Source organism: Salmo salar, chromosome ssa15 (assembly GCF_905237065.1).
Source record: "Salmo salar chromosome ssa15, Ssal_v3.1, whole genome shotgun sequence".
NCBI classification, from domain to species: Eukaryota; Metazoa; Chordata; class Actinopteri; order Salmoniformes; family Salmonidae; genus Salmo; species Salmo salar.
Genome location: NC_059456.1, coordinates 96,146,062 through 96,160,443, shown reverse-complemented (window position 1 = coordinate 96,160,443; position 14,382 = coordinate 96,146,062). Strand labels below are relative to the sequence as shown.

General features: G+C 44.7%; 2 protein-coding genes across 2 annotated transcripts in view; both read left to right on the top strand.

Annotated features, from left to right (window-relative positions):
* LOC106572720 (uncharacterized) overlaps nucleotides 1-11,734 on the top strand; it is a 107,069-nt gene extending 95,335 nt beyond the window's left edge. The window contains exons 23-28 of the mRNA XM_045696109.1: nucleotides 3,657-3,736; nucleotides 3,994-4,334; nucleotides 4,662-4,894; nucleotides 6,255-6,350; nucleotides 6,440-6,615; nucleotides 8,572-11,734. Of these exons, the coding sequence (XP_045552065.1) occupies nucleotides 3,657-3,736; nucleotides 3,994-4,334; nucleotides 4,662-4,894; nucleotides 6,255-6,350; nucleotides 6,440-6,615; nucleotides 8,572-9,192 (1,547 nt within the window). The 3' untranslated portion in view covers nucleotides 9,193-11,734. The remainder of the gene's footprint in view (nucleotides 1-3,656; nucleotides 3,737-3,993; nucleotides 4,335-4,661; nucleotides 4,895-6,254; nucleotides 6,351-6,439; nucleotides 6,616-8,571) is intronic.
* A 736-nt stretch (nucleotides 11,735-12,470) lies between these two features.
* Nucleotides 12,471-14,382, top strand: part of LOC106572710 (histone lysine demethylase PHF8-like) — a 32,019-nt gene continuing 30,107 nt past the window's right edge. The window contains 3 exon segments of the mRNA XM_014147117.2: nucleotides 12,471-12,872; nucleotides 13,708-14,048; nucleotides 14,144-14,229. Of these exon segments, the coding sequence (XP_014002592.2) occupies nucleotides 13,951-14,048; nucleotides 14,144-14,229 (184 nt within the window). The 5' untranslated portion in view covers nucleotides 12,471-12,872; nucleotides 13,708-13,950.

The following is a 14,382-nucleotide window of genomic DNA, read 5'->3' as shown; positions in this document are numbered from 1 at the left end:
ATGGATGTGTGTGGGTGGGTGAGAGAGAGAGAATGGATGTGTGTGGGTGGGTGGGTGAGAGAGAATGGATGTGTGTGGGTGGGTGAGAGAGAGAGAATGGATGTGTGTGGGTGGGTGAGAGAGAGAGAGAATGGATGTGTGTGGGTGGGTGGGTGGGTGAGAGAGAATGGATGTGTGTGGGTGGGTGAGAGAGAATGGATGGGTGTGGGTGGGTGGGTGAGAGAGAATGGATGTGTGGGTGGGTGGGTGAGAGAGAGAGAGAGAGAGAATGGATTTGTGTGGGTGGGTGGGTGAGAGGGAATGATGTGTGTGGGTGGGTGAGAGAGAATGGATGTGTGTGGGTGGGTGAGAGAGAATGGATGGGTGTGGGTGGGTGAGAGAGAATGGATGTGTGTGCGTGGGTGAGAGAGAGAGAGAATGGATGTGTGGGTGGGTGAGAGAGAGAGAGCGAGAATGGATGTGTGTGGGTGGGTGAGAGAGAATGGATGTGTGTGTGTGGGTGGGTGAGAGAGAGAGAATGGATGTGTGTGGGTGGGTGAGAGAGAGAGAATGGGTGTGTGTGGGTGGGTGGGTGAGAGAGAATGGATGTGTGTGTGTGGGTGGGTGAGAGAGAGAGAGAGAATGGATGTGGGTGGGTGGGTGGGTGAGAGAGAGAGAATGGATGTGTGTGGGTGGGTGAGAGAGAATGGATGTGGGTGGGTGGGTGGGTGAGAGAGAATGGATGTGTGTGGGTGGGTGAGAGAGAGAGAATGGGTGTGTGTGGGTGGGTGGGTGAGAGAGAATGGATGTGTGTGGGTGGGTGAGAGAGAGAGAGAATGGATGTGTGTGGGTGGGTGAGAGAAAGAGAATGGATGTGTGTGGGTGGGTGAGAGAGAATGGATGTGGGTGGGTGGGTGGGTGGGTGAGAGAGAATGGATGTGTGTGGGTGGGTGGGTGAGAGAGAGAGAATGGATGTGTGTGGGTGGGTGCGTGAGAGAGAATGGATGTGTGTGGGTGGGTGAGAGAGAGAGAGAATGGATGTGTGTGGGTGGGTGAGAGAGAGAGAGAGAATGGATGTGTGTGGGTGGGTGGGTGGGTGGGTGGGTGGGTGGGTGGGTGAGAGAGAATGGATGTGTGTGGGTTGGTGAGAGAGAATGGATGGGTGTGGGTGGGTGAGAGAGAATGGATGTGTGGGTGGGTGGGTGAGAGAGAGAGAATGGATTTGTGTGGGTGGGTGGGTGAGAGAGAATGGATGTGTGTGGGTGGGTGAGAGAGAATGGATGTGTGTGGGTGGGTGAGAGAGAGAGAATGGATGTGTGTGGGTGGGTGAGAGAGAATGGATGTGTGTGGGTGGGTGAGAGAGAGAGAATGGATGTGTGTGGGTGGGTGAGAGAGAGAGAGAGAGAGAGAATGGATGTGTGTGGGTGGGTGGGTGGGTGAGAGAGAATGGATGTGTGTGGGTGGGTGAGAGAGAATGGATTGGTGTGGGTGGGTGAGAGAGAATGGATGTGTGGGTGGGTGGGTGAGAGAGAGAGAGAATGGATTTGTGTGGGTGGGTGGGTGAGAGAGAATGATGTGTGTGGGTGGGTGAGAGAGAATGGATGTGTGTGGGTGGGTGAGAGAGAATGGATGGGTGTGGGTGGGTGAGAGAGAATGGATGTGTGTGCGTGGGTGAGAGAGAGAGAGAGAATGGATATGTGTGGGTGGGTGTGAGAGAGAGAGAGAGAATGGATGTGTGTGGGTGGGTGGGTGAGAGAGAATGGATGTGTGTGGGTTGGTGAGAGAGAGAGAATGGATGTGGGTAGGTGGGTGAGAGAGAGAGAGAATGGATGTGTGTGGGTGGGTGGGTGGGTGGGTGGGAGAGAGAGAGAATGGATGTGTGTGGGTGGGTGAGAGAGAATGGATGGGTGTGGGTGGGTGAGAGAGAATGGATGTGTGGGTGGGTGGGTGAGAGAGAGAGAGAATGGATTTGTGTGGGTGGGTGGGTGAGAGAGAATGATGTGTTTGGGTGGGTGAGAGCGAATGGATGTGTGTGGGTGGGTGAGAGAGAATGGATGGGTGTGGGTGGGTGAGAGAGAATGGATGTGTGTGCGTGGGTGAGAGAGAGAGAGAGAATGGATGTGTGGGTGGGTGAGAGAGAGAGAGAGAGAGAATGGATGTGTGTGGGTGGGTGAGAGAGAATGGATGTGTGTGGGTGGGTGGGTGAGAGAGAGAGAATGGATGTGTGTGGGTGGGTGAGAGAGAGAATGGGTGTGTGTGGGTGGGTGGGTGAGATAGAATGGATGTGTGTGTGTGGGTGGGTGAGAGAGAGAGAATGGATGTGGGTGGGTGGGTGAGAGAGAGAGAATGGATGTGTGTGGGTGGGTAAGAGAGAATGGATGTGGGTGGGTGGGTGGGTGGGTGAGAGAGAATGGATGTGTGTGGGTGGGTGGGTGAGAGAGAGAGAATGGATGTGTGTGGGTGGGTGGGTGAGAGAGAATGGATGTGTGTGGGTGGGTGAGAGAGAGAGAGAGAATGGATGTGTGTGGGTGGGTGAGAGAGAGAGAGAGAATGGATGTGTGTGGGTGGGTGAGAGAGAGAGAGAGAATGGATGTGTGTGGGTGGGTGAGAGAGAGAGAGAGAATGGATGTGTGTGGGTGGGTGGGTGGGTGAGAGAGAATGGATGTGTGTGGGTGGGTGGGTGAGAGAGAATGGATGTGTGTGTGTGGGTGGGTGAGAGAGAATGGATGTGTGTGGGTGGGTGGGTGAGAGAGAGAGAATGGATGTGTGTGTGTGGGTGGGTGAGAGAGAATGGATGTGTGTGGGTGGGTGAGAGAAAATGGATGTGTGTGGGTGGGTGGGTGAGAGAGAATGGATGTGTGTGGGTGGGTGAGAGAGAATGGATGGGTGTGGGTGGGTGGGTGAGAGAGAATGGATGTGTGGGTGGGTGGGTGAGAGAGAGAGAGAATGGATTTGTGTGGGTGGGTGGGTGAGAGAGAATGGATGTGTGTGGGTGGGTGAGAGAGAATGGATGTGTGTGGGTGGGTGAGAGAATGGATGTGGGTGGGTGGGTGGGTGGGTGGGTGGGTGAGAGAGAATGGATGTGGGTGGGTGGGGATAAACTGATGCATACGTTGAACTAACTGACCCCTCCCCTAAAATAGATTTATATGTTATGATTAATCACTTATCTACCACACTTCCCCACATCCCATAACATGTCATGCTTATTTAAGCATGATTTTATTGTGGATGTACTGTATCTTTAGTTGTCTTTATCATTACCTTTTTGTTTATTCCTGTCGCTGTAAGAAAAGGACAGAAAAGCATTGTTAAAATGCTATAGTTTTCTAAATCAACGTAATGTACGCACACTTTCCCATAGTCATGCATGTACTGTTAGCTTGTATACAATGCATACAATGTATTGTACAATCACAGGGTGGTGTGCTGATGCTGATGTGATGTCGTGTGATTCAATGATTTTTAACTCTGTTCTTCTGTGTTTGTGGTGTCTGTGTGTTCATGTCTTATCTCTGTGCTTGTTGGTGTGTCCCTCTTTGTGTGTGTTTGTCTCTGTGGCTCTACCTTGTCCTCACTCATGTGAATGTCTGTCTCTATGCCTGTCTCTGTGTCCTTGTCTCTCTGTGTATTCTCTTTCTCCTCCCCTTGTTTTTCATTCACCCTCTTTTTACCAGATGGTCACTCTAGAGGCAGCCAGGCAGTCAGAGAGGGAGCTTCCTCCAACCCTACCCACTCACTCAAGGGACGATTTCGGGTACGGCCCATCCCGAAAAAAAAACTAGCCCCCTAGACAATAGATCTGAAAGGATTAGATAGGTGTAAGAATTATGGTAAAATATCCACAGAATGTACGAGGGGACAAGATACCTACTACCACGTCTAATCAATTATTTCAGATCTATGAGGTGCCTAGAACTTTCTGATAATCCTGAAAATCCCTTCCTGTTTAAATATCAGAATACGCTGGTAGGGGAAGAACACAATCAAAGTTAATGACTCACATTTCTCCAGGTCACCGCAGTGCCCCAGCTCCCCGAGGCCTCTCCCCCCAAAGAGGCAGGCTCCAGTATAGGCAGCAGTCACAGGAAAGTGGGGCGCTTCTCTGTCACCCAGACGGAGGCCCAAAAAGAGGAGAAAGAGCTAACAGACAGCTCTCCTGTGTCTCCTGACCTGGAGAGAGAAAGGAGGAGGACCCGAGGGAAAGAGGGAGAGGAGGGGAAGAAGAACCCAGCACTCAGCCACCCACCCCGAGGACATGGGCATGGTCACTCACCCCTAGGCAGTAGTGATGATGAGGAGAGTGAAATGGGGGATGAAGACCTGAGGAAGGAGCTGCACAAGCTGAGAGAGAAGTGAGACATGGAGGGGATAAGGAAAGATTAGATTATAATGAACCCAATCAAGAAAGAAAGAAAGAAACTGAAGTATCTACTGAATTCCCCTTTTTCACATATTGACTAACCAGTTTTTATTCTCTTCCTCCCTCCCACTCCACTTCATCCCTGCCTGCCTATATTCTCAAAATGTACTCACTTTCTCCTCCTCAATTATTTCTCTGTTTCTCTATTCTGTCTCCCTTTCATTAATGATCTCCCAAACTCCATTCTGTTAATTTCCCTTCCTCCCTCCTCCCCTTCTCCTCTTCCTCTTTCCTCTACCTGTGTTCTACCTCTTGCCAGACACATCAAGGAGGTGGTGTCCCTGCAGGCTCAGCAGAACACAGAGCTCCAGCAGCTGTACAAACAGCTCCGCTCCCTCAAAGACCACCGGCCGACCCTGCCTCTGCCCCGCACCCCAACCCTCCCCTCGGGAGCGGCAGCCCTCTCCCCCCGCAGGCCCGGCCCGGCCAAAGCCAAGCTCCGGCCCAGAACCCACTCCCACATAGACAACAATGGAGTCACTGGTCACCCTGGTAACCAATCTCTCTTCCTGGGTCTACATTCGGTCTTTCAATCTCGATCTCCTTGTATTTTTCTCTCTCCCCCCTCCTTCCCCCTACACACAACACCCCATAATGCCAACGCAAAAACAGGTTTTTAGACATTTTTTCTCATGTATTAAAAAATGTAAAACATAAATATTTTATTTACGTAAGTATTCAGACCCTTTGCTATGAGACTCGAAATTTAGTTCAGGTGCCTCCTGTTTCCATTGATCATCCTTGAGATGTTTCTACAAGTCCATCTGTGGACATGATATGATTGGACATGATATGGAAAGGCACATACCTGTCTATATAAGGTCCCACAGTTGACAGTGCATGTCAGAGCAAAAACCAAGCCATGAGGTCGAAGGAATTGTCCATAGAGCTCCGAGACAGGATTGTGTCGAGGCACAGATCTGGGAAAGGCAGTTAACCGACAGTTACCCGGTAGGCCGTCATTGTAAATTTGAATGTGTTCTTAACTGACTTGCCTAGTTAAATAAAGGTAAAAATAAAAACAAATAAAAAATGGAGTTTGCCAAAAGGCACCTAAAGACTCTCAGACCATGAGAAATAAGATTCTCTGGTCTGATGAAACCAAGATTGAACTCTTTGGCCTGAATGCCAAGTGTCACGTCTGGAGGAAACCTGGCACCATCTCTATGGTGAAGCATGATGGTGGCAGCATCATGCAGTGGGGATGTTTTTCAGCGGCAGGTACTGGGAGTCTAGTCAGGATCGAGACAAAGATGAACGGAGCAAAGCACAGAGAGATCCTTGATGAAAACCTGCTCCAGAGCACTCAGGACCTCAGACTGGGGCGAAGGTTCACCTTCCATCAAGACAATGACCCTAAGCACACAGCCAAGACAACGCATGAGTGTTCGATCGGCTTTCGAACCCAACCGAATATCTCTGAAGAGACCTGAAAATAGCTGAGCAGCAATGCTCCCCATCCAACCTGACAGAGCTTGAGAGAATCTGCAGAGAACAATAGGAGAAATTCCCCAAATACAGGTGTGCCAAGCTTGTAGTGTCATACCCAAGAAGACTCGATGCTGTAATCGCTGCCAAAGGTGCTTCAACATTGTACTGAGTAAAGGGTCTGAAATCTAATGTAAATGTGATATTTCCATTTTTTATTTTTAATAAATTAGCAAACATTTCTACAAACTTGTTTTTGTCATTAAGGGGTATTGTGTGTAGATTGAAGAGGGGGGAAAAAACAATTTAATCAATTTTTGAATAAGGCTGTAACCTAACAAAATGTGGAAAGCGTTATGGGATCTGAATACTTTCCAAAGGCGCTGTACATGTGATATCTGACTGTCTGTTGTATCTCGTGAAGGTATCCAGCAGTCCAGTAGTTTTTCAGGCGGAGAACAGAGCAGACTACCACCGTACTGCAACCCAGAACACACCAGTCTACTGACTACTAAAAGAGGTAAGTAAAGGTTTCACCAAAACATAAGACTATTCCGCTTCCTCTGAATAAAGTGTTTGATTGAATATCTTCCCTTTTTCTTTTCTCAGACCACAGTCCTCCCTCCCAAGATGCCAGGAAGAGCACGTTCACAGATGACTTGCACAGACTGGTTGATGATTGGACAAAGGAGACAGTGGGTCCCACCCATCCCAAGCCCTCGCTCAATCAGATCAAGCAGATTCAGCAGGTGCAGGAGTTGAGAGGCTGGCCACAGCCCACAGAGGTAAAGTACAAGGTTCACCCACTTGTGACCTATACATACAGTTGGTGTACAATTCAGTCTATGACTGCAAGCTACCAATAACTACTACTACTACTACTACTGTTGTTACTACTACTACTACTGTTGTTACTACTACTACTACTACTGTTGTTACTACTACTACTACTACTACTACTGTTGTTACTACTACTACTACTACTACTACTACTGTTGTTACTACTACTACTACTACTACTACTACTACTGTTGTTACTACTACTACTACTACTACTACTACTACTGTTGTTACTACTACTACTACTACTACTGTTGTTACTACTACTACTGTTGTTACTACTACTGTCACTACTACTGTCACTACTACTGTCACGGAAAGTGGACCAAGACACAGCGGGGAAATGTGCACTCATCTTCTTTTATTTAAATGGACAAAGAAGGTAAACCAAAATAAATACGTACACAAAAACACAATGACTAATAACAGGCCGGTAAGGCAACAAAGCTATACCCAGCACAATCTCCCACAAATACTAAAACAAACACATACCTATATATAGAACCCTCAATCAGAGGCAACGAGAAAACACCTGCCTCCAATTGAGGGTTCAACCCCCAATTAACTAAACATAGAAATACAAATAACTAGACTGAACATAGAAATACATAAACATAGAACAGTGCCCAAAACCTGGAATACTAAATCAAACACCCTACAACTAACACAACCAGCCCGAACCACATAAAACAAATATACCCCCTGCCACGTCCTGACCAAACTACAATAACCCCCCAAAGGTACAGACCCCGGATGCACCTCACACAAATAAACAAAATAACCCCAAAACAAAATAAATCCCCTAAACTAAAGGGAGGGAAGGGCGGGGGCTGCCGTCAACGACAGCTCCTGTGCTACACCCCCCCTCCCCAACCAACCTATACTGGAGGTGGCTCAGGCTCAGGTCTATTTCCCCCACCCAACCTGTCCACCCCTGCTAAATACTCAGGGCTGTAGAGCGGCTCTGGGAGCTCCGGACTATAAGCCGTCTCTGGAAGCTCCGGACTGTAAGCCGACTCTGGAAGCTCCGGACTGTAAGCCGACTCTGGAAGCTCCGGACTGTAAGCCGACTCTGGAAGCTCCGGACTGTAAGCCGACTCTGGAAGCTCCGGACTGTAAGCCGACTCTGGAAGCTCCGGACTGTAAGCCGACTCTGGAAGCTCCGGACTGTAAGCGGGAACAGGACGTTGTTGTTATGTTTAGGCTATAATCTGAATGGAGTTATTGTTATGTTTAGGCTAACTGTAGGACAGTGAGAAGTGCAGTAACATTATGGCTAGCCTCAATTAGTTTATTATATCTCTGTTTGATGTAGTCAAGACAGGTAATATGTAATCGGATTGGGACGATAAGTTACTAGCAAGAAGTCAGTCTAGCGTGAGATAACAGTGGTTACGGTCTCTCCCTCCGTGCTGCGGTGCTCCGAGCGTTTTAATAAAGTAGCAAAACCATTGGCTTTTCTGCTGCTTCCCTCACTCGGATCGGACCGGTTGTCCTTTAGATCCTTTTGGAACAGGTTTTAAAAAGGCATATTGAGTCTGGGGCTTTCCCATGTCTATTTCGGAACGGAAACTCTAACTCCCATCACTATTTGTCCTTATTCAAATTCAATCATGATGTGTTTAGAGACTGATTAGAGGAACAATAGAACACTTAGTACCAGGCCATTAGCAAGGGCCATTAGCAAGTTTGGTAGGCTACTCATCAGCGCCATTCATTTGCAGTTTTGGATTGGGATTACAGTGACCAACGCTCATAGGCAATTTGACTGTGGTCATGACTCGTGACTGCCGGTGTGGCTGTAATATGGTCACCGCAAAAGCCCTAGTTATTACATACATTATAATGGTATGCTTGGTGTTATGGTGCTCATTAGTGTGTCTTGACTGTCATCTTTCCAGGTGGCTCCTCCAGGTTGGTTCCCTGTGGCACCACTGAACCCCCAGGCCTCCCCAGCCCCAGCTCAGTACACTGCTGGGGGGAGCCTGAGCCAGTGGAGTGGGGTGGGGGGACCACCAGGATCACAGCAACAACAAACGCACATGCCTCAAGTCCCACAGCTGCAGCAAAGTTTACATCTCCAGCAAGCCCAGCCTCCTCACCCATTACAGATACAGCAATCACCTCTATGCCTACAACAACAGCCCCTAATCCAGACTCCACTATTGTCTCAGTCCCCGGCTCCTGTACAGCCACAGACTGGGCAACAACAGATACCCAAGCAGCCCAATGTCGGTGTAGGAGCCTCACCACAGAATCAGAATCAACCTCCGTTGCCTTCCCAGATACCCCAAATGGCCCCGTCATCTCAGCTGGCCCTAGCCCAGCCTGGGTGTCTGATTCCTGGGTCTAGCACAACCACGGTGGTGGGAACCATAGACACTGGACCTGCTGCTGCTGCCACCGGTGGCCCCGGAGGGACATTCTGCTCCTCCTCCTGCTGCTCTGCTGCTGCTCAACCATCCAGTGCCAAACTTCACCCCACACCCCCAACCTCAACTCTTCCTCTGGGACAGCAGTAAAATGAAGAAAATAAAAAAAGGGAAGAGTGATGTCGATTATGATGGAACGAGGGAAGGAGAAAAAAGATTGAGAGTGTGTATGTTATGAGAGGTAATGTCTGAGAATGAGAAAATGGACGCCAGTGGGTTTGTAAAGATGAGATGGGGAGTGAATGAGAGAGATGGTTGAGTCTATGTAGAGTAGAGTAGAGTATGTACAGACAGAGGGAACATTTGGAACTCTGGGGGGGGGTTATTGTTGTGTTTGAGTGTTGAGATGTACAAACTTACGTAACGTTTGTGTGTGTATTTGTGTGTGTGTGTGTTTGTGTTGCCATTGATTTTCTCAATACATATCTCTTGTGTGTTTTGACACCAAGTAACAGTCATGTTATTTTTTAAATCCAACTAAGTTGGACCCTGAACTCTTCTCCCAAGTAGAGACATGAAGGAACACAAACATTATGACATTATTATTGTATTTTTTATTTTTATTTGTCAATGCTTACTTATATTGAAAAGGACTATGGATTTTAGAAGTGCAATTACTAACTGTCATCTAAATGTTATCATCCTGTATTGTCGTGATTTGTCTGTAAGGCATTTAACAAAATATTTTTGTAGAAGCACGTTGACAACAATCAACCAGACATTTACAAGCCAATACAATGAGCCAACATCTTACATGAATATAGCACAAATGTTTCAACAGGCTACCAATGAGATGTAAAGCAGCTAAAAACAGCATGTTACAGTAACACCACAGAGCATGGTAATAATGGCTATTATCACTACCACAATGTCACTAAGCACACTGTTGTACGGTGTAGTGCACTGGCAAGGCATGTACTTTGTGTATTGTTATATTTTACATTGATAAGTAGTGGTAACAACTAGGTTAGAAGATTTAAAATAACAAGTTGATGAGTAACATGATTAAATTCTGATCAATTGATTTCCTTAATACACTGATAAATTGATTTCATTGATGAATATGTTCAGTGGGCTTTCATTGAAATCTTACTGAATAAACACTCATCGAGACTAAGACTGCATGATCTTACTGCTACAACATACCTTGACTTGCCTGACTTTAGTGCAATCTACTTACACGTGTGCTTATATATATATATATATCACGTCTGCTGCTGTGCACAACAGAAAACTCCAAGGTAACTTATTGATCAGGAATAAATCAATGTTTTATTTGAGCTAAAATAAATACATTTGTTTTAGATAAATGTTTTATTTCCTCTACCAGTCTCAGCCCTGCATATTGAAGGTGTCATCCAAGGAAAACAATGATGAGAAAACAAACAAAATGCTAAGTCATTTCATGGTAATGGAGAACCCATGTAAATGTATAGGGGCTGTTCTCATATTGCCTTCTACAATTAATACTTTACTGTGTGTGTGTGTGACTGTGCACCAAAAACGTGGACTATGTACAAGAAGTGCTATAGTTTCTAAAGGGTTCACCCTATATGGTGAAAATACCCTCAGATTAAAGCTGACAGTCTGCACTTTAACCACATATTAATTTTATAATTTCCAATCCAAAGTGCTGGAGTACAGAGCCGAAACAACACATAATGTGTCACTGCCTCAATACTTTTAGAGCTCACTGTATGAGATAGACTGCTTCATAGTGAATTGAAAACTCACCATAAAACTACTGAAAGTGGAAGGACGAAAACAAAACATTGACATTTCTATTGGGGAGCTAAAACAGTTTGTGCTTACGCTTATGGTTGTTCAAAAAGTAAAACCATTGCATATGAATATAGAGTTTAACATAATGGTTTCCGGTATTTTTTTGGGGAATTTGACAACCCACATTTTCACAGTACTATAGTTGCTGATTATTAGTGGAGTGGAGGAAGTTACTGTGCTGTCAAGTCAATACTAACATGTTGACCATATGTCACAGCTTAATGATATTCATGAAAAGGAAATGTGGAACTCACCCTTTCCTGAAGTGTTACCAAAATGTAATCTAAAAGAAGAAAATATTATTTTTGTATTTTGAAATGGGGTTGTACAAAATGTAAAAATGGTGTTCTTCTGATCAACATTTAAAATCTGAGGTTATCTGATACTAGAAAACATTGGTTCTCATCTCTGTTGATGGAGTCCCTCCATGCATATATTATGTTCCTCTTAGATTATGTGCTGAAACAGAGCTACGTCATGTTTCAATTACCAGAGGTTTAGTCAGCGTGGATATAATCATAGGGATATCTCAACTTGTTTTATCTCTATGGTAATATTGTCTTACATTTCACATCTTGACTCACTGGACAACAACAAAACGTTATCAAGGGGCAGGCCTAGACTATCTATAGGCCATTGGGATCTTCTATATGACACATACTTGAGTGTCCAGATATTACACTAGATTGGGAACCAATGATTTATAAAGATATTTAATCAGAAAAAAACATAAATAAAACGTATGTTGCTGGTGATTTAGCCTCTGTAAAATGTTAACTAATTGAATTGTTGATTTTATTTATGTTTTGTAACTAATCAAAATAAATGGTGTTAAACATCAAACTGTTAATGGGCATTTTGTTGCTTATTCTATTGGACACACACCTGTCCTCAATTTCACCAGTCTTGTCATTATATGGTTGAAATAATGTATCTTATTACAGACCTAGGTGGATCGGGTGGAATAGCTGCTGGTTAGGGTTATTACAGTTGAGTGATTACTTCCTTGTAATGTAAATATTGTTTCATTTTGTGTCGGCCTACATCACAGATTATCCATTATATTGAACAGATAAAATAAATGTCTTCAAAAATGGAAGGCATTTGGGAGGAGGTAAGATCGAAAGGACGAATTCCAGCCAATGACAGGGCAAGATATGCGTGTGAACAACAGGCACAAAGTCAAAATGGGCTATATCGTAAGAATTCATGAAAACAAAAATGTGCTTTTTGGTTTTAATTTAGGATTAGGGTTAGCAGTGTGGTTAAGATTAGGTTTAAAAACACATTTTAAGAGGATACATTGTGGAAGTAGGCGGAGTTTGACTTTGTGGCTGTGGTAACTAGTGACAACCAGGACCAACTCCGATATGAAGTGTTTTTTTCTCAAAGTTGCCGGGATATCACATATCCTACTTATATCGATACACTCATAACAACCTAATAATTACGAAACTTATATTCAATCAAATAGGCCACACGTAGCAAATAAGCCATTACATTTTTGTTAACCAAATTCGATACTCACTCATTGGCCTCCATACAAAAATGAATCGCCTAGTGAGCGAAAAAACGCCACCTGCTGGAGAAGACAGATTTCGGGCCCAGTTATACCGCTCGCTCGCCCCCTCCTCTCTGCCTACATTTGAAGGCCCGCTACTAGCGCAACTTTATTGTTATTTCAACTGCAGACAGTCTCTTTGCGAGTGGTTTGAAATGCCGCTGTCTTTATTTCTGAGTTGTTTATAGTAACATTGCTCCTGTAGTGGTCTTTTAAATCTATTCAAACCCTGCATACATATTTGGTGACAAACTACACACCTAGACATACTTTGTGGCAAAAAAACCTATGCAGTGAGTGCAATTTTGTCAATACTTTTCGCTGCACAATAAGGCCTCATCGATCCTCGGCCTTTCGTACGGATTTTAACCGATTTCGAATGCTTGGCCGGTGGCCTCTTTGCAGCAACCAGACAATTAAAACCCCGGTAAGAAATGATTTCGGACCGATTTTTATGGACGTGCAACTTACATACAGCTAATACAATACTATTTTCTGTCATGAACGAATATGAAATACTAGATATTAAACTAGCTAGATTAATACATATTTATCCGATGTTTAGTTAACGCGTTACCTAGTTAGGTTGCATACGTTAGCCAACGGTGGCTAGCATGTTCTGCTAGCGGCTAAGTTAGTGAATAAACAGCAGTTATAGTAGCCAAATACTGAAATGTGTTGTCTTGAATTGCAACTAACTAATATATTACTCGTCATTTAATTAATACAAATTATTACCAGCTTGCTAGCCATCGGTAACGTTTAAATTAACTGTACTTTTCGTTTGTTAGTTAACATTAGTTTACATAACTAGTTACTTACTAAAGCCATTATTGTTAGCCAGGCTGCAATCTTTACTTATCTAGCTAAGCTGCTAGTTAATGTTACTTTCTTACCAGTACTAGCAAGCTAACGTTACTTAGCCAATAATGTTTGTCTGATTTTTCAGTTAAGATGTGAAAGCTGTCAGTTTGCAAGGCCTACCCCTCCCCATACACCATGTTATTATTAGTTAGCCAACTTTTGTAGCTATTTTGCGTTTAATATGCATCTTGTTTGCTAACTATATTTAGCTAATCGGGGGCTGGCTAGCTAGTCAAGACCCACTGCTAGCAAGCCAAGTATAACGTTAGTAGCTAACTAACGAGACACTTTCTGTTAGTAAGACTAGCCTATCTTAAGTATCCTTTAACCTAACACCCAAATCCCTGTATATGTTTTTAACAGATACGTTTGTGCTCTCTCTTCTACCCGTTCAACAGGTGCCTAACCATGGCCAGTACAGTGTGACAGGCACCTAGTCCCAGTGAAGTGACACAACCGTTAACCTGTTACTGGCACTGCCCTGTGCTGCTTCAGTACCCTCACCATTTTAATGATATATATATTAAGCACTCAATGCAACCCTAACCTATTTCCAATTTAGACTATCACGTGTAGTGCTGTTCCATTCTCAGTAGCCTAACTGTCAGACAGAGCAGTACTAGTTCCCATACACTCCCAGTATGGCGTCGGTTCCAGTATACTGCCTGTGTCGCCTACCCTATGATGTCACACGCTTTATGATCGAGTGCGACATCTGTCAAGACTGGTTCCATGGAAGGTAAGTTATATTTCAGTGTCATTGAGCTTTACTTATTTGAGCTAGTTGAGTAAATTGGTTTTGTTTATTGTGTACATTATTATTTTTTTGTTTAGTTGTGTTGGAGTGGAGGAAGACAAAGCAGCAGAGATTGACCTGTACCACTGCCCCAACTGTCAGGTCACTCATGGGCCCTCTGTCAGTAAGTCCCTCTTGTCACTTTCAATTTGATTTCCAGGCTGTCTTTTTATATTTGACATGTATTTCAAACCTGTTTGAATCTATTGCATCAGGTGTGCTAGTCCTGAATACATTAAATACGTGGAATGTCTGGGGGTACTCATGGAGAGGTTTA